Below are 18,585 nucleotides of genomic sequence, written 5' to 3'. Positions count from 1 at the left end.
TTTCCAATCAGAAAACGAACACACGACACATATTAAGTTGAGCACCAAACTCGCGTCGTAAACAACGTTCGAGACTATGATATGTTCGCTTAGTAACGTGACTATAGCTGTCGCAATGTCCGAACCCACGCAAATTGCAGCAGTTATGGTAACTCGCTTGAGCACACGTCGTGTAAGATTGTCCCCGTTCCTATTAAGGTCAGATGGGATAATCGCATTGCAAAATAAAGGTCGTATAAACAGAACCATGAGAAGGACTTGGAACACAACTAAACAGCAAGCAATGATTATGAAAGGAACTTCTGTACCGAAATTAACAGATATTGCGATGCAGGTGTTTTCTTGCGATCTGTATTTCCGTAACGTCAGGAAAATTACTATGATACCAATAGCGGTCACCACCATCAGCGCCAACACATAGCGACTAACCCATCGGCTGAGTGCTGTGTTATGCAGTTGCATCTGTGGGTCCATGTACATAAGTCTCTGTCGGTACCATAAGAAGACATATATCGTAGTGATCGAAACCGCAAAGAGGCAAATATGCAACTTGAGTGAAACGTTACACCTATAATCGCTCCGTCGTCCCATGAAGATATAAAACAACTCAGCGACGCATCGAAGCAGAACGGCTACCGTTGCGATAATGCAGAGAATACGAAGCTTTAGCTTTCGGTTGTCGATTACTTGCGAAGATATGTTGCTGATTCTCCTGGACAACCTGCGGGGTGATCGACTGCTTTTCCTCGACCGAATCTCGAACATCAACAAAGCAATGACGAGATACACACATAGTAGAATGAATACAGATACACATGATGCTAATAATATATCCATGTCTGCAACATTATCAGCGAATTCTGACTTGGAAAACGAAGCATTCCTTGCAGAGGTGTAACCAACATCCATGTGTGCTGGTATTTCAGTAAACAGCATCCACGTATACTTTATGGCAGTATTATATTATATAAGTTTTACTTCAAAAAACCTGCAACGTACACCACACTATATACAAGTCTTGACAATACCGATGCCACTTAGTCGAAATATATAGTAGGCTGGGGTAAGTTGGGACACCTTTTCACTCTATTTTCTTTTCCCATTTAGTAGCAAACAAAAAACATTTAAAGAATTTTAAACCATATTCTCACGGCCCCCATAGACCGTTGTTAATTGTTTAAAACATGATCAGGATATTTCGATATTATGTGCTAAAGGTGTCCCATCTTACCCCACCCTACTATATATCTCTTCTCTATATATACAATTGCCTGAAGATAATTTTTCTCTGTTACGTTTCCGTAGCACCAGATCTTATACAAGACTTAGTTTGAAAACCTGCCAACACAATAAACAGTGCATACTACAATACAAATATAGATTGACAGAATGCGCACTAAACAAGTATAGGTTGACTAAAGGGCGAATCTATTTTACCTGCTAACTAGTCACGCAAGCCAAACTATACGAACAACTCAGCGCAAAACGAGAACGTGTTTTGCTATTTTCGAATTCTGTCTCAAGCACCCAAAACGGCTGTATTTCTGCGTCTTGCGTAACTAAGTGAGAACTCGAAATCGCTGACACCAATTTAAAACTAGGAGTTGTACAGTTTAATTAAAACAATTTTTTTTAAATGATTTTTTTGATTTTTTTGCATAAAAATAGTAATTGGACTGTTTTAAAGTTAAATTTTTTTCGAATTCGGTTTGCAGATTAAAAAACGTTGTGTATAAACTAATGTAAAAGATTTTTTTTTAATTTTATGTTGCTTAAGGTTCAATCTAACTGAATTCAGTTTTCTACAATCTACATGCACGTCGTTGCCCCAGGTGTAACGTAATTGTGAAATAGTTTCCGGCATTTGTTAGTTTAATGATTTTCACAACAGATCACAAACTTAAAACCACAAAACTGACAATTGCTAGAAGATCTCGTACACACTCGCAACAAACATTGTAGAGTAGGGTGGGGGAAGATGGGACACCTTCAATACATAATATCTAAATATCGTGATCGTATTTTAAATAGTTAACGGTCCGTGGAAGTCGTGAGGATACGGTTTTATAATTCCTTAACTGTACTCTGTTTACTACCAAATGGGACGAAAAAATAGAATGAAAAGTTGTACCATCTCCCCCCACCCAACTATGCATGTTCTTATATCTGAAACACAACTGCAGTTTCCCAGGCATTGCCGCAACCTTTGAACCTGTTATTTACATACGGCCTACTTGTATATAATCAAACCATGGGACTTCACGTATTTTAAATACACCTGATATACATACAAGAATTAGTTCCTTTAATTTTACATTTCAGTAATTATAATAACGGTTCTCCATTGAGAGTAAATCAAATCATTGCTGAATACGCCACGGTTTGCCCAAACATGAAATATAGACTGCTATATATACCTATATTAGCTATATATAACTTGTAATACGCTGAAGTTCCTTCTTTTTACTCAGTTGCGACAACATACGGAAATATTTCCCCTTTTAGTTGCCCAATATAGCACACCTCCTGCCTGTACAAGCAGACAAAGGGTTTAAATTACCCCATAATCGTAACAATAAACCCACGTGACTTTCCCATTCTAATGACGTCAATGGGAAACTCCCAGGTTCAGTTTTTTACCCGTGTGACGTATACGATGAAAACAAACTTCGATTTAAAAAAAAATCGAGACATTTTTTTAAAGAAACCTAACATATCAATTCTCGCATATCAAAACATATCATTTACCTTTCCGAAAACGATAGCGAAGATAAATTTAATTAAAACACCGTGTGAATAAAACAGCACGAATATATTATTGTGTCCAGTATACAAAACAAAACATTGTTGCATCCGTTCAAGAACATTCAGCTTTTCCTGTCATAATAATAACTTTCGTTTCGTCAACATGTTATGACGAATAATGCGCCAAACAAAAACAACTTTTTTTTTTAAACAAAACAAAGTAATTTTCGATACGTAAAAAAAAAACAAAGCAAAACAAATCGACAGGCGTTGAAACACACTGCGGGTAAAATACGGGAAAAGCATAATTTTAAAAGCGTGGCTGCTGTTACTGTGTTTATACGTGCCCGGTTCTACCCATTCTTTCCACTGAAGCGTGAAGATCATTGAAGTAGGGGTGTCGTGCGAAACTGGTTCCCCTAGAAAACTGGTTCCCGTCGGCTACTTATAACTTTTTTATAAGAAATCTAGAACTCTGGTTCCGAATAAAAATAAAAAAATGATAAAATACTGTACTTTACCGTAAGTCATGCATTAGGAAGTATGACAAGTGACCTCTACCGTTAACACGTCAAGAACAAGAAAAAGGACAAAACATACATTTTGACATTAAACAGAATAAACTATCTATAAAAACATGTATATATTAAAGTAATCTTCGTTTGGAACCAGATTTATAGATTTCTGATAAAAATGTTCCGTGTCTGCGCATGCGCAGTAGCCGATGGGGACCAGATTTCTTGGGAACCAGATTTCCGCGACATTGGGACAAACAGGCAACCATAGTTCAAAACCAATGGACCGTTTAGCCTTAGACGTCACGAAATTTTACTGCGGTTTTTGTTTAAACGTCTGTTTGTGGTAATCGTGTATTTTACTGTGGGGTTTTACCCATAGCGTGTTTTTACGACTGTCGTTTTGATGTTGATTTCCGTCTCTTCGTTGCTTTAATTAATAGATATATATAGTATATGTGTAAGTAACATCACTTTATTTGTCCAATCGCACAAAAACGGTTAATTTCAACAAGTATATCCGCCAGCCAATAAGTGAATACAAACGCTTCAAGCTGGAGGTTATTTTTATTGCGACTTGAATGGTATAAAAAGGGTATGTTTGCCATTCTTCATTTTAAAAAACACGCTACCGATTTGTTTGCTTCATATTTAGACCAGTATTATCAAACGCTTAAACTTCGATTGCATCAAGGCTATTATGTGTAATACAACTTATATATATATTGTAGGTTGGGGGAAGATGGGACACCTTTAGAACATAATATCCAAATATCCTGAATTAACAACGGTCTATGGAAGTCGTGAAGATACGGTTTTTATAATTCTTTGACTTTTCTTTGTTTACTACCAAATGGGAAAGAAATTAGAATGAAAAGGTGTCCCATATTTCCCTACCCTTCTGTATGTCTTATCACGTATTAGAACGAATGGAAATCAGTTTGTTTTTGTTCTACGGGATCTTCATCACTTGGTTCATCTTCATCGGGTGGAGGAACAACTTCTAATACTTGTTGGAGGAAACTAGAGAGCGGTTCTGTAGGAGATGGGGGATGGCTTGTTAATAGTTGCATGGCGTGGTAATGATGGTCGTTATAACACGGGTGTTCTGTTTCATACACCTCGTACCCGCTTACAGGTTACCATGCATGTAACTTATTTATCCTCACATGGCGGGGCAACGACATTCGTTATAACATGGTTGTTCTGTTTCATACACCTCGTGCCTGCTTATATAAGTCACCGCGTATGTAATTTGTGGATGATTGATTTCTTTAGACAACCCATTAGTGACCACTGGGTTGACCAACTGCCGTTAAGTGTCTTGCCCAAGTACACATACGCCCACAACGGTAGCAGTGCAGAGCCTCGAACTCGTAAACTTTGGGTTAGAGGTGCCCGTCAAACACCCTGTAAGGTTCCTACCACATATTTATTTCTTTAATTTTTTGGATTTGATGAAACTTCCGCTTACCCATAAACGCAGGAACCTTCTTAAAATGAACGAGTGGGAAATAGAATAGAAGGCCCGCTAATATAAAGATTGCTGCGTAAAGATATGCCAGCTGTGGTTCATCGATGATGGGGGCCACGATCAAGTAAAGCGAAGCGATGAAACATATCACTGGTACAAGTATGAAAACCTGTTGAGGGAATATAACGGTTCGTTTTAGATGATAGTAATGTGGGGTAAGATGGGATACCATTAGCACATAATATCCCATATTTCCTATAATCGTATTTTTGATAATTAACAACGCTCTTTTTTAAATTGTCGGAAACAATGGCTATCTTACCCCAACCTACTATACCCGTTTCAATGATGCGTAACGCTGAACGTTTTTTTGAAGGTGATTTGTCACCCATATAGAATAGAATGTGCATATACAATGTTGGGGTAAAAAGCAAACTCTGGTCTAAATTTTAGGTCCCATGGCGTGCCTCACTGTAGGACCTCACCCATACAGAATGTGCATATACAATGTTGGAGTAATGGACCAACTCAGGTCTAAATCCCATGCAGGTCCCATGGCGTGCCTCACTGTAGGACCTCAACCATATAGAATAGAATGTACATATACAATGTTGGGGTAATGGCCAACTCTGGCCTAACCCCACTGCACAGAGATTATTCTAAATAAATATCAGTAAATGCACCTTGTACGGTCTTTCCCAGTTCGGCTTTCGGTATCTGAGTACAATCAGTGAAAGAAATGAAGCTCCGTAGAAAATCCAGGAAGCAAAGGTGAAATAATCGATCAAAGTTGAGAAGCTTGAAGCGTCCGGTATTATCATGATGAGAGCGATGAACGACTGGAATGTATGGTAAGATATATCAGAAATATTTATTCGGAACAAATACTTATCTCTTCGAATATACAGTAGTTAAAATCAGGTTAATGAAAGCAGCGAAGAGAAATGAGTTAGCAGCAAAACGACAGATGTTAAAAATACGCTTAAGAGTAAAAACTACTTGAGTAAAATTGTTGAGCAAAAAGTGTGGCTGCAAAACCCACAATACGGTCTAAACTAACTCATATACAGTTTGGACCAGATTATTAACCAGGGGTGCGAGAGTTGGTTGGTGGTTTGAAACGATGCAACAACAGCAAGGAAAAAGATTGAGAACCGTTAATAGCAACCATATATACCATACAAACCACTGGTTTGGAGGTTTTAACGTTAACCATACATACAAACATACATTAAAGATCAGAGCCGGAGATGGAGTCAGTTTGGTAACGCTGATGTACGAAAATATCTGCAGCATATGGCCGTTCCTACCCGCAGCGTATGTGATTCTGTGTGGAGGTTTGTAATGAGTGTATGTAACTTATTTATCGTTGCATGGCGGGGCAACGACAGTCGTTATAACATGGGTGTTCTGTTTCATACACCTTGTGCCCGCTTACGATCGAGTTACCACGTATGTAACTTGTTTATCACGCATGCTGGAGGAATAACGACAGTCGAGTTACCATGTTTGTAATTGTATGGGTGACAATTTGGACAGCTCATTAGTGACCACTCGCTCAAGGACATATACGCATACAATGGTAACCGCAGCGTCAAACCCCTAACCTCTGAACTATAGATACAGACCATGGTGTTACAGGGCCGGTATAATATTACCATTTTTAACAAGGAATTTTGTGCTGCGTGAAAATGGTTGAAGGACACTTACCGACCAGCAGTAAATGCGCTACCGTTAGCGGCGCCAAAGGTTGAGCAAGCAACGGCAACGGGGACGACGAAGCTTGCAGCCCCGAACACACGGTCACCGAATGTCTAAGTTCAAATTGTAAAAGATAACTTTCGTAACAAACACAAGTTTGGCTTGAGGAATACATTGTATAATAGGCGACTTAATACCAAAGCTCTGTTTTTGTTTGGTATATAGCATATGGTAAGATGTTCCTTGTAGTAAACAAAGAATATTTACAGAATTATATAACCGTATTCTCTCGCCTCTAAAACAGCTTTGTTAATTGTTAAAGCACGATTAGGAAATATGGGATATTATGTGCTGAAGGCGTCCATCTTACCCCACAGCACTATATACTTTAAAAACATTATTTTTCCTATTTATATAACTTACAATTGCAACTGCATTGGATGTGAGCATCTCACTTGGCGTCATCACAGTGAAGTAGGCAATATTCACCAAAACGTAACAAACTGTCACCAAAGGTATTCCGATCATTAGTGCGAGTGGAAAGTTTCTAAACAAGGGAATTTGAATGTAATTTATTCATATTTGATTGACAGATAGATTGACTCATGTTAATACTGATACAGATGCGAATACAGGTTGGACGTCCATGCCAATAACGTTGATATTGGAAGAAAAATACGGGTAAGTTTTTTGGATTAAGTTGGGTGCGGGTCAACGACAGTCACTGTGTATGGTTAACTTATTTATCCTCGCATGGCGGGGCAACTACAGTCGTTATAACACGGGTGTTCTGTTTCATACCTTATACGCACTACTATCTCGTCCCATTTGGTAGTACACAAAGAACATTCAAAGAATTATAAAATCGTATCCTGACGACTCCCATAAGTCGTTGTTAAATGTTTCAAACATGATCAGGATATTTGAATATTATGTGATAATTTCCATCTTCCCCCACCCTACTATATGCGTATATGTGCTAATGTTAATCACCTCAGTGGGTTTTGTATTTCCTCGGTTATGCTGCCCGCCGTAAAACGCAACAGCGATTGCTGAGAACGAGGTCGCCGATCCTTCGAAGGCATTCACTAAGTTATCGGTTCCACCAGGTCGCGCCATCATAACGAACCCGCCGATGATAATGGCAACGATAATCAACAGTTTTGCAGCCGTGAAAAATATCTGGACGAAGTTTGCCAACTTTACGTTGATGCAGTTAATGGACGTGATCAAAACTGAAATAAAGGGGTTTTGAATTTGAAGATTATTCTAAAATTTATAAAAATATACATTTTAATTTGATTTCGCAATAAGATTAAAGATTAAACGCCACAATTAGGAATTCAGATATGTGAAAAAAAACACGATATACGAACCAACTGTCCGACCAAAAATGATCTATATGGTCGTTACTAACCCAAAATATAAAGTGCTTACAGAGGGCATTGCGGTTTACTTAGAAGGCATTTTATAATATTATAACAAGCGCATATTGGAAAACGTTAGCTGGTTAGCACATAATATCCCATATTTTCTAATCGTGTTTTTAACAATTAACAACGTTTTGTCCATTGAGTCGTGAGGATGCAAATATATATTTCTGTAACTATCCCATGTTCACTACCAGCAAAACAGGACAATAAAAGAGAATGAAAACATGTCCCATCTTCCCCAACCAACTGTATACATATCTGTATATTGTGCTGGGAATTCGTAAAGATTAGAATACAGTTGTAATATGGGTGAAACATATTCACAAATTGCATTCAAAACTATAGTGGGGAAAATGCAACAGCCATCAGCCACTGCCACCCATTCATACCAACAATGCATTGTGCGCTATACAAAGGGAAACGACTCCTGCATGTTGGTACAAGGCAAACATGTCCTTTGATTTCGATTCGGGTTTTTGTAATCCACAAAGACAAGCAGACAGTTCGAAATTCCAAAATACACGAATGGAAACGACGGGCCATCTATTGTATATTAACCCAAACTGTGTGCTTATGATTTTAAAATGTTTACACAAGTTAGGGTTAACGGTTTGCGAAGTATTTACTGGATGAAATGCACGCATAATATTTACTTCGCCTTTACAAGGGTATATAATGCTAGTTAACGTTATAACAGCAGGTTTATAGCATTTGTAGCTCGAATTATAAATATTTAAGTTTTGACGTTTCCAACACTGTTTTAAAATTTCACACCTATAATAGTATTTACTGACTTACAAATTATAGGTTGGGGTAAGATGGGACATGTTTTCGTTCTATTTTATCGTCACATTTGGTAGTAAACAAGGGAATTTAAACGGAATTATGTAACCATATTTTCACGACTGTGGAAGAGGGTTGTTAATTGTTAAAAACAAAAAAGGGACAGTGGGATATTATCTGCTAACGTATTTGCATTACCCATATAGTATTATGTATGGAGTAGGGGTGGGGGAAGATGGAACACCTTTTCATTTTGTTTTCCCTCCCCATTTGGTAGTAAACAAAGAACATTCAAAGAATTATAAAACCATATCCTCACGACTCCCACAGACCGTTGTTAATTGTTTAAAACCTGACCAGGATATTTGGATATTATGTGCTTAAGGTGTCCCGTTTTCTCCCACCCTACAATACAACTAAAACCCATATATAGAATACTCACGTATGCAAAACGCCGCCGCGCACTTTTGTATAGTAGCAGGTGGGGTACAACCAGGGTAAAATGGGGCAGTAACATACTCAGCAAACCCAATGGAAATGATCGCAAATGATGATGGTTTGGTCACAATCACCGATGTCCAAATAACCAGGAAACCTGCCACGTTGCCAAACGCCGTCTTCAAGTACTGATACTCACCGCCCGACTTTCGAATTAGCAAACCAAGTTCAACGTAGCTGAGAGCACCTGTGGTATCAATGCGTGTTAGTGTGTATGTGTATAAAAATGGACCAAATCAACACACGCCCTTGACAAGGTACATCAGTGCATGTTAAGTGTGTATACGTACACGTGTGGGCTAAATTCTCGATCCTTGGCAAGGATTCCATCCACAAAGGGATAGAATATGTGAATGTACAACCTAAAGTGGGTAAAATGATGGCTGACAACTCATTACAACCTATAAGGGATCACTGGGTTATTGCTGGAGCAATTGTCGTTAAGTGTCTTGCCCAAGGACACATGCGCCCACAATGGTAGCAGCGTCGAGCCTTGAACCTATGACTCATATACCTACTGTGTCATGGCGCCAGATTTATACAAATTTAGGAGCATTTCTTGGTTTGTAAAAACTCTTTTATATTTAATAAAGCATAGATATATACGCACTTAGAGTGGCAAGAATTCCACAACCCGCCCACACGCAGAGACTTGCGCCAACCGATTCAGCTTTGGCGAGGATTCCAGCAGGCGAGAGGAAGATACCCGATCCTATCATTGTACCAACTACCATAGAAATGGCGCCGATAATACCGACCTGCGGAAAATGTATGGGTCGTGTTTTTTTAAATCTCGCACGGAATACATGGAAAGTGAATGGATGAGTTTGTTTTGGTGGTCAAATTTCGCCCAAAATCTCAAGTCCCATGACGTGCCTCACTGTAGGACCTCACCCACATAGAATAGAATGTGCATATACAATGTTGGGGTAATGGCCAACTCTGGTCTAAAACCCAGGTCCCATGGCATGCCTCACTGTAGAACCTCACCCACATAGAATAGAATGTGCATATACAATGTTGGGGTAATGGGCCAACTCTGGCCTAAACCCCAAATACGGCGGGCATCGCATCACCCGTGTATTTTATAGCAACCAAGCTTTGGAGATTTATCTGGAACGTTCGTAATTGGTTAAGTTTTAATCTTGTTATTTGGTTGGTGTTTAATGAGATGAAAACTGTTGTAATCCTCTTATGAGATTTACGGCGCATTGTTGCAAATTGTTAAGTGATTTAGAATTCAACAACTAAGCCGGCCAAGTTTCAATGTTTGCTTAATAAGGTAGACATCAAAAGACCTTTGCTATAAAGCCACGAAATCGAAACACAGCATTGATATGAAGGAACAGCCACAAAGTTACATACGTGGTAACTTGTAAGCGGGCACGAGCTGTATAAAACAGAACACCCATGTTATGACGACTGTCGTTGCCCCGCCAACACGAAGATAAACAAGTTACAAGTATTCATTTCATGTATATAGATATAACGTGCGATGCTAACGTAAACCAATTAACTTCCCAGATGACAAGTATAATAACAAGTTTCAAAAAACATATACCACTCTTACCTCCTTTTTTAATTCAACAACGTTTTTGTCATCGCTACCAGCGATCGAACCCAACTTTTTTCTTTGCCGGATTCCAGTGTCAGCTCCCATGTTATTGAATGTTTACACCTCTTTCGATGCTATGAAATACGTAACCAGACGTAAAGTCCAGCAAATTCAATAATATAAGAGATATATTTCACCTAATGGGGAAAGTCTGCGTTCTGTTTGAATGTTTTCATTATATTTTATCGTCAAATTTGATTTTAAACACAGAACAAAAACGAAATACATAGCCGTATCCTCACGACTCTAAAATGGATTATTGTTACAAATTTTATACAATACAATTATGAAATATGGGATATTATGTGTTAACGGTAACCATCTTACCCTACACTACTATAGCCTACGTTTGCAATTAAGTACATGCTTATACATACATAGCCACGACCTACGTTCTGAATACGCTCCAACTGTACGTAGTCTACATCTGTTCTGCAAAACTGCAATACTTCTTCAGAATTACCTAATCTTTACAATAAGGTTTATCGCCGCATTAACTCATTCAAAAATCGTAAAAATTCTTTGCGTATTTTAGCAATGTGTTAGCGCCACCTCGCGTGTGTAAAATTTGGAACAGGTCTTTTCCTTACTATCGGATTTAGGAATTTTTCACAAATGGAATAGGTCACAGTTTTTGGTATTGGGAAAGTGTATGCTATTCCATGTACCCGCTTAAACATAAAACTATGGTAAAAGTACCTGAACTTTTGCAGTGTAATGGTGTTCATGTGTGTACACACTTTTTGTTGCCCCTTGCTATTACCTACTGGGTAAGTAACACATTCGTAGCGAAGTAGTCGTAATCGAACATATGTCGAACACGGGTCATACAGCAGGAACGTAAACATATTGATCGTATGTAGGCTACGTCGGTTCATCCGTATACATGTATGTAAATGCTAATCTCCTGGACGACTGAATGCACTACTGTGTCGAAGTTTATATGCAATAGTCCAATGCAGAGTCCGTATATAAACACGTATGTTTATATACGGACTCTGGTCCAATGTGGATTTCAGAGCAATATTTGTGTATGTTTGCAAATGACAAATGTGAATTGCATAAAACAGCATAGCAGACTTAGTTTTGCGTATGAGTTCGCCACAAAACTTAAATAAAATATGTGTTCTTATTTGCAAAATTAACTGTTGCTGTTGCAAAATTAACTGTTGCTGTTGTCAAAATTCCCCTTAAGAAAAGGAAGTTATTTCCAACAAAACGTCATCGCATAGTGACGCATGTATATCCGCTATCTGCAGTTTAGGCTGTGGTGTGTATTAGTTATGGCTTGTAGTTTATAATAAGCAAAACTTTTTCGTTGGTGCAGCATGGCGCATGAGGTGTTAGTCAGTTTGCTAACGGCTGGCCTAAAAGCAACACGTATTGCGCAAGCTTGTCGTGAACGTAAACAGTTGTTTGAAATCTTGGTTCAAGAAAAAGGAAAGTTAAGAAATAATGTCGCCGACTTTAAAACTCTTGCGGATGTTTTTATACAACAAGTTGCAAAAACAGAGCTGGAAAAAAAGGTATAGTTTTACAATTGTTATGCTATTATAGTCTACTGCTTAGAAAGTAAATGCCCTAGTTATACTTGAAGAATTTTGTATATTTATCATGAATATAACAGAATATTATGTCTTGTTGTTTAAAACTTTTCTAAATCTTCGCTACTGTAACCAAATAGACGAACATAGTTATTATTTATGAACAGATTTGATAAATTTGACCTATAACAAAATGTGCCCGAGGGCAGACAAAATGTCGGTTCTTTTAGATCACAATTATAAACAAAAGATCTCTTTTGGATTTTTAATACACCTGTCAGCAACAGGAGTTAATAATAATGACTTTATTTTTCCCTGGGATTATGGTATGAATGATTGTAACTTACTTTATCCCGGCCCGAAAACGACAGTCGTTATCACACGGTATGCACCTCGTGCCAGCTTATGAGTTACCACATTTGTTACTTTGTGGGTGATGGTAGCAGCGACGAGTCTTGAACCCACTACCTCTGGGTTACAGGCAGAAACGCTAACCACTTTGCCAAGGGGTCGGTATTTTATCTATTCTATTCTGTATGGGTGAGGTCCGTGAGGACCTGGGATTTAGGCCAGGCTTGGCCCATTAAAGGGGTCGGTAGCGAAGATTTAAAAATAAAATAAGACTTAATATTACGACAGAACAACAGTTGTTAAACCAAGCCTACAGTTAAAATATATTTACATAATATGGCCCTATTGAACATAATGCTATATAATAGATCCTCATATGTGTATATAAATATGTGGAATATAATGTATAATAGATTCCTTCACTTGGAGAGCGAGTATTTGGTGAAGAAAACAATGAATTCACGAACACACTGGGCGAGTCGATAGTTGTTGAGGTTAAACCAACCATGGAGGAAACTTGTAATTTATTGGCGAAGGTTTTGGACGGGAACCATGTTGCTGCTAGGTTTGTTTAGTAGTGGTGGTATATTAACAACTATATTTCAAAATAGTTGTAACATATTAATTATGTCATTGCTGGGTTGGTTTCAAGTTTTGTTCTATATTAAGAAACAATAGTTGTTATAATTTTTTTATTCTTAATGTTTTGTAAACAGGTTACAGACTACAGTTACAGTTGAATATATTTGGAGTAATATTCATAGGCGTAATGTTAGGGTTGGCTAGGGTGGCATGTTGCCCCAACTTTTGAAATAGCTAAGTGGTTAGCGCGCCTGCTTCGAACCCAGATGAAATGGTTCAAGGCCCGTCGTTGCTACTACCATTGCGGGGTATGTGTCCTTGGACAAGACACTTAATGGCAATTGCTCCAACCTTGTTGTCACTAATGGGTTGTCCAAATTATCAGTCATATAACCATAACTGGTAAGCTGGCGCGAGATGTATGGAACAGAAGACCCGTGTTTAACAACTGTGGTTTTCTGCCTATGCGAGTATAAAGTAAGTTACATTCATTCATTCATTTATTATATATTTAATTTTTATCCCAGGTTGTTAGCAGTGGAAGCACATTCTAATGTTGAAGATCAAATTGAAAAGATTGACAAAGAAACAGCTGAGAAACTTTCCATGTGTGAAGTTGATATTGACAATATTGCTGTTTGGATTGACCCCATTGGTAACCATGCTGTTTGTTTTCATTTTAATCATTTGGTGCTTTTTATATTTACCACACTTATGTTATAGTATTATTATTTATTTGTACTTGTTTTCTAAAATATTTCTTCCAGCATTTTTTTGGCATACCAACGTTTCAATGACCTATACAGGTCATCATTATTCGGGTAATTGAAACTTAACAACACAAAATATTAATATATTGAACACAAGTGTAATATATCTGGCACCAACAACTTATATTCTCAAACATCATGCTTAGTATTCAGTTATTCTAATTTATTAAGTTACTACTTACCCATTAGCATTAATGTTTACCAATTGTGTGTTCATTTATTCACAACTCCCTCTATTTACATGTTATCACCACAACATTACACCAGCTACCATGATGTAACTTTGTTTCAATAATCTTTTAGCGGCACATCTGGTATAAAACATACTATATTTTGATATTATCGACGTTGCATCTGCCAACCGGCAATACTTTATCAAGGAAATGTCAGATATACTACGTTATTATACCAGACGAGCAGTTTAAAAATTATTTACGTTATACCTGGTAGCAGAAGTAACAGAGTAACTTTGTTTGTAACTTAGCACATAGTGTATAAAAAATGATTTATATGCCCGGTAACTAGGGATGCACATTACAGAATAATTAGGTATTCTAGGATATCCTAGAATACTTTATTCCGAATCTAGAATTTCGAATCTTTTTGTATTTATAGAAAAAATAATTTTACACACATTAAGTCAGTTTATTCAGTCTTTCATATTAGCCTTGTTTATTCATGAGCTGTAAAATGATCAAAAATTGTACTATTGGGTAGTTTTTGCGTCATGAAATGTATAGCAGGCTATGATAAGTCGTTGCAAAACGTTTATTCTCAAAAGTCCCACAAACACAAAATTTTTTTTTTCAAAATTATTAAGTTTAAAAAATTGTTAATATAGTGTCTGAGATGTGACGTGTGATGACCTCATTAAACAGAATACCGAATCCCGTAATTAGATTCAAATACAAAAGGATTCGAAATGCTGCTTTTATTTTTCTTCTCTTTTTAAAAAAGATTAATCTTACAGATTCGAAATTCTGTAATGTGCATCCCTACCGGTAACAAAGTAGCTTTGTATATTCCTGCAGATGGGACGGCACAATACGTAGGAGGTATATACAAGGAAGCAAAGGACAAACACGGAGTGCATGGTAGAGGTCTACAGTGTGTCACTGTGTTAATAGGGATGTACAATATACAAACTGGGTTGCCAATAATGGGGGTGGTGTGTCAACCTTTTTATGAAAACGTGGAAGGGTAAGAAAAAGTTTTCCGTGTTTTAAAAAGTAGCGCCAAGTGAAATATATTAATTACATTAAGATACTACTTGGTTCACAGATTAAAATTTAGTTTTAAAAAGAATATTTGTTTATGAAAGTTCAAAATCCACGTTTTTCAATTCTTTTTCTTCTGTTGGCTCGCAGTTTAACATTATCTTGTTATTTGTCGGTAATTCTCAATATTTAAATAAACAAAGTAGATGCTATGTTACTACTATGCATATGTGATATATAAGTAAATTGTTCGGCCAAAATCAATATTTTACCAAAAGTGCTATCCACTTATCTGTGACTTAAATATGTTCAGAAACTAAATCAGTTTATAATGTATATAACATGAAGTCTTATTTTATTTAAGTTTTAATCTAAACTTAAAAAAAACTAATGTTTTTCCATCGATGAAACTAATACAACATATAAATTAACATAAGGTGTATTCTCACATACATATATAATAAAGCTTTAATCTAAACTTTTAAAAAATTATGTTTTTAAATAATTTTGATCAATTGTTTTTTTTTGACAGAAGTTGGAAATCGCGTTGTTTCTGGGGTGTATGTTGTAACGATGTTCGTGTTAGTAATGTCAAGTCACTGCATGAGGTTTGTTAAAGGAATGTATATTCCGACACAGTGGTTAGCATGGTTGGCTTCAGTTAAGCGGTTTTGTGTATACTGCTTGTTGCTGCTTCTATTTTTCTTCTTTTTAAAAAAGATTAAGTTACATACGTGGCAACCTATAAGCAGGCACGAGGTGTATGAAACAGAACACCCGTGTTATAACGACTGTTGTTGCCCACCATGTGAGGCTAAATAAGTTATATATGTGGTACTAATAACTTGTAAGCGGGCATGAGTTTTATGATTAACAATGCTTTACCTGGTTTTTGAATCTCCAATGATTTTCTAAATCTTACAATATTTTCCAGAAAAACGTTTTAAACCGTAGTGGTGATTTGAACTGTACGGTGATTACCAGCCCCCATGATAAGCAAGCATACAGGGTTGTTGCTTCATGTGATGGTGTTGAACATTGTACTGGTGGTGGGGCAGGCTACAAGTGTTTATGTGTTATTGAGGGATTGGTGGATGGGTACTTGTACACTGGGGATGCGTGTTATAAATGGGACACGTGCGCAACACATGCGATATTGTCGTCATTGGGTGGTTCTATTGTCAACCTTACACAAGCACAAGTAACAGCAGGTAAGCTTATTCATGTAGCTGCCTGTTTCATATGAGTATGAGTTGTGACATATAGTAGGGTGGGGGAAGACGGGACACCTTTTCATTCTATTTTCTCGTCTCATTTGGTAGTAAACAAAAACATTCAAAGAATTATAAAATCGTAACCTCACGACTCCCATAGACCGTTGTTAATTGTTTAAAACACGATCAGGTTATTTAGATATTTTGTGCTAAAGCCCCACATTAATAAATCCATCAAATAATAATAACTTGTGTTTGTCTCTTCGATAATGGTAACCCAGATTAAAGTTAAGAAAACAAAAAAACAAGTTTAGCAACAAACGGACAGTTGTTAAAACAAGTTCATGCTTAAACATATTTATTTTAAATATTAAGGGAGAATTGTGGTTGTCTCTGTCTCTTAGAAAGTGGGTAAACTTGACAAGGATAATTTGTTCCCTTGAATGTTGAGTTTTTAAAATGGGTAGGAATTTTAAAACTGAATAATCGTAACCATTTGTATTTGGCACCATGGGCACCAAGCATGGGGTGGCTGGGTGGGCATGCGTACCCCACTTTTTTGCATTAATCAACAATCAGTAAAGATTACAATTACAGCCAATGAGGTGAAACTTGTTTCACAGTATTGTGTGTCTAACTACCCTGCCTCCCCTGTGTTTATAAAAGTTTGGTGCCTATACTTCACACTATATTACCTCTGCCATATAACTTTTATTGCTATATTAATTACAGCCGCGTGCAGAGATACTACAGAGACAAAGTTCAACCCACAGGAAACCCTTAAACACCTTCAGTTACTTTATAACACCCCAAACCCCCATCCTAGCTCCCCGTGGGCAAATATTGGTGGCATATTGGCTTTTGGTCCAAGCAATAAGTCATCATGTTGTGTTAAACATGTTCTAATGGCAATGGAACAATCTTGAATAAATGTAACTTATTTATCTGGCGGAGCAATGACAGTGGTTATAACACAGGTGTTCTGTTTCATACACCTCGTGTCTGCTTATGAGTTACCAGGTATGCAACTTATTTATCCTCACATGGCGGTGCAACAGCAGTAATTATAACACGGGTGTTCTGTTTCATACACCTCGTGTCTGCTTACAAGTTACCACCTATGTAACTTATTTATCCTCGCATGGCGGGGCAACGACAGTTGTTATAACACGGGTGTTCTGTTTCATACACCTCGTGCCCATTTACAAGTTACCACGTATGTAACTTTTATATAATGTGCATAAAACACAAATTTTTGTGGTTAGTTTTAAACATGACAGTTCAGAAACCATTTGAACTTCTGACCTCACTTTAGATGGTTTTAGTTTTTAAACTGAAATCCTTAAAATGAAACTCGTACATATTGTTTATGAACTGCCATGTTTTAATTTTCTCATATGTCAACTAAACTAGTCTTCATTTTTATTCATATTTAGTTCGTGGAGATTAATATGTTGTATTCCTTCATTGTTTATTTATCGTGGCCAGGCAATGACAGCCGTTATAACACATGTGTTCTGTTTCATACATCTCATGCAGCTTACAAGTTACCAAGTTTAGTGGCTTTTAACTCACTAGCAAAGTATTAAACTTTGTTACATGACATAATTTTTATCATTTTAATAAAAATTGCAAATAAGAACAAAGAGAACAGAATCAACAGCAAAGCAACGGTTGTTAAACTAAATCATGTATATTGCCCGTTGTATATGATATTGCATATTGTTGTTTTACCATCTTGCACATTTAACTACCATATTATATGCAGTTTAATCAATAGATTTATTTCATAAACCACTGTATCGTCGTAACATTTGTATTCTTATGTTTTATTTAGAAACAACTCGTTGTAAAATAAAATTATCATTTTCTTTTCTGTTGCCTTAATGTATATTCTACAAATGCAAGACATCTGACACCAAAACTTACAAATCTTTTATTTTATTACAAGTTAATCATTGTGAAATTAAAATGAAAATATAAATAAAAGATATCTTTTACACTTTATAATTGTTTTGAAATGGAATATATTTAGTGCAAATGGTGGACCATAATGTACCTGGTCATTTTGTTCATTATTAACTGCCGAGGGACAAACCATTGAATTGGCGCTAAATCAATGATTCACCAACTTAAAGTTCAT

At 36.9% G+C, this 18,585-nt stretch overlaps 2 protein-coding genes across 2 annotated transcripts; one reads left to right on the top strand and one right to left on the bottom strand.

Annotated features, from left to right (window-relative positions):
• Positions 1 to 3,715: 3,715 nt before the first annotated feature.
• Positions 3,716 to 11,007, bottom strand: LOC100176711 (b(0,+)-type amino acid transporter 1-like). The gene is given in 11 exon segments (XM_009863303.2): positions 3,716 to 4,296; positions 4,735 to 4,903; positions 5,418 to 5,573; positions 5,965 to 6,061; positions 6,445 to 6,548; positions 6,859 to 6,982; positions 7,429 to 7,461; positions 7,463 to 7,670; positions 9,094 to 9,336; positions 9,760 to 9,907; positions 10,720 to 11,007. Coding segments are annotated over 11 exon segments (1,488 nt in total). The 5' UTR covers positions 10,810 to 11,007; the 3' UTR covers positions 3,716 to 4,180.
• Positions 11,008 to 11,779: 772 nt separating this feature from the next.
• On the top strand, positions 11,780 to 17,386 carry LOC100182945 (inositol polyphosphate 1-phosphatase-like). Its single transcript, XM_002131379.4, has 7 exons — positions 11,780 to 12,290; positions 13,073 to 13,224; positions 13,769 to 13,896; positions 15,043 to 15,211; positions 15,761 to 15,836; positions 16,163 to 16,439; positions 17,175 to 17,386. Exons 1-7 carry the CDS (start codon positions 12,093 to 12,095, stop codon positions 17,366 to 17,368), a joined length of 1,194 nt encoding a protein of 397 aa, XP_002131415.1. The 5' UTR covers positions 11,780 to 12,092; the 3' UTR covers positions 17,369 to 17,386.
• Positions 17,387 to 18,585: the final 1,199 nt, after the last annotated feature.

The sequence above is a fragment of the Ciona intestinalis genome, unplaced genomic scaffold (genome assembly GCF_000224145.3).
Source record: "Ciona intestinalis unplaced genomic scaffold, KH HT000119.2, whole genome shotgun sequence".
Classification (NCBI taxonomy): Eukaryota; Metazoa; Chordata; class Ascidiacea; order Phlebobranchia; family Cionidae; genus Ciona; species Ciona intestinalis.
This window is presented reverse-complemented; position numbering and strand designations above follow the sequence as displayed.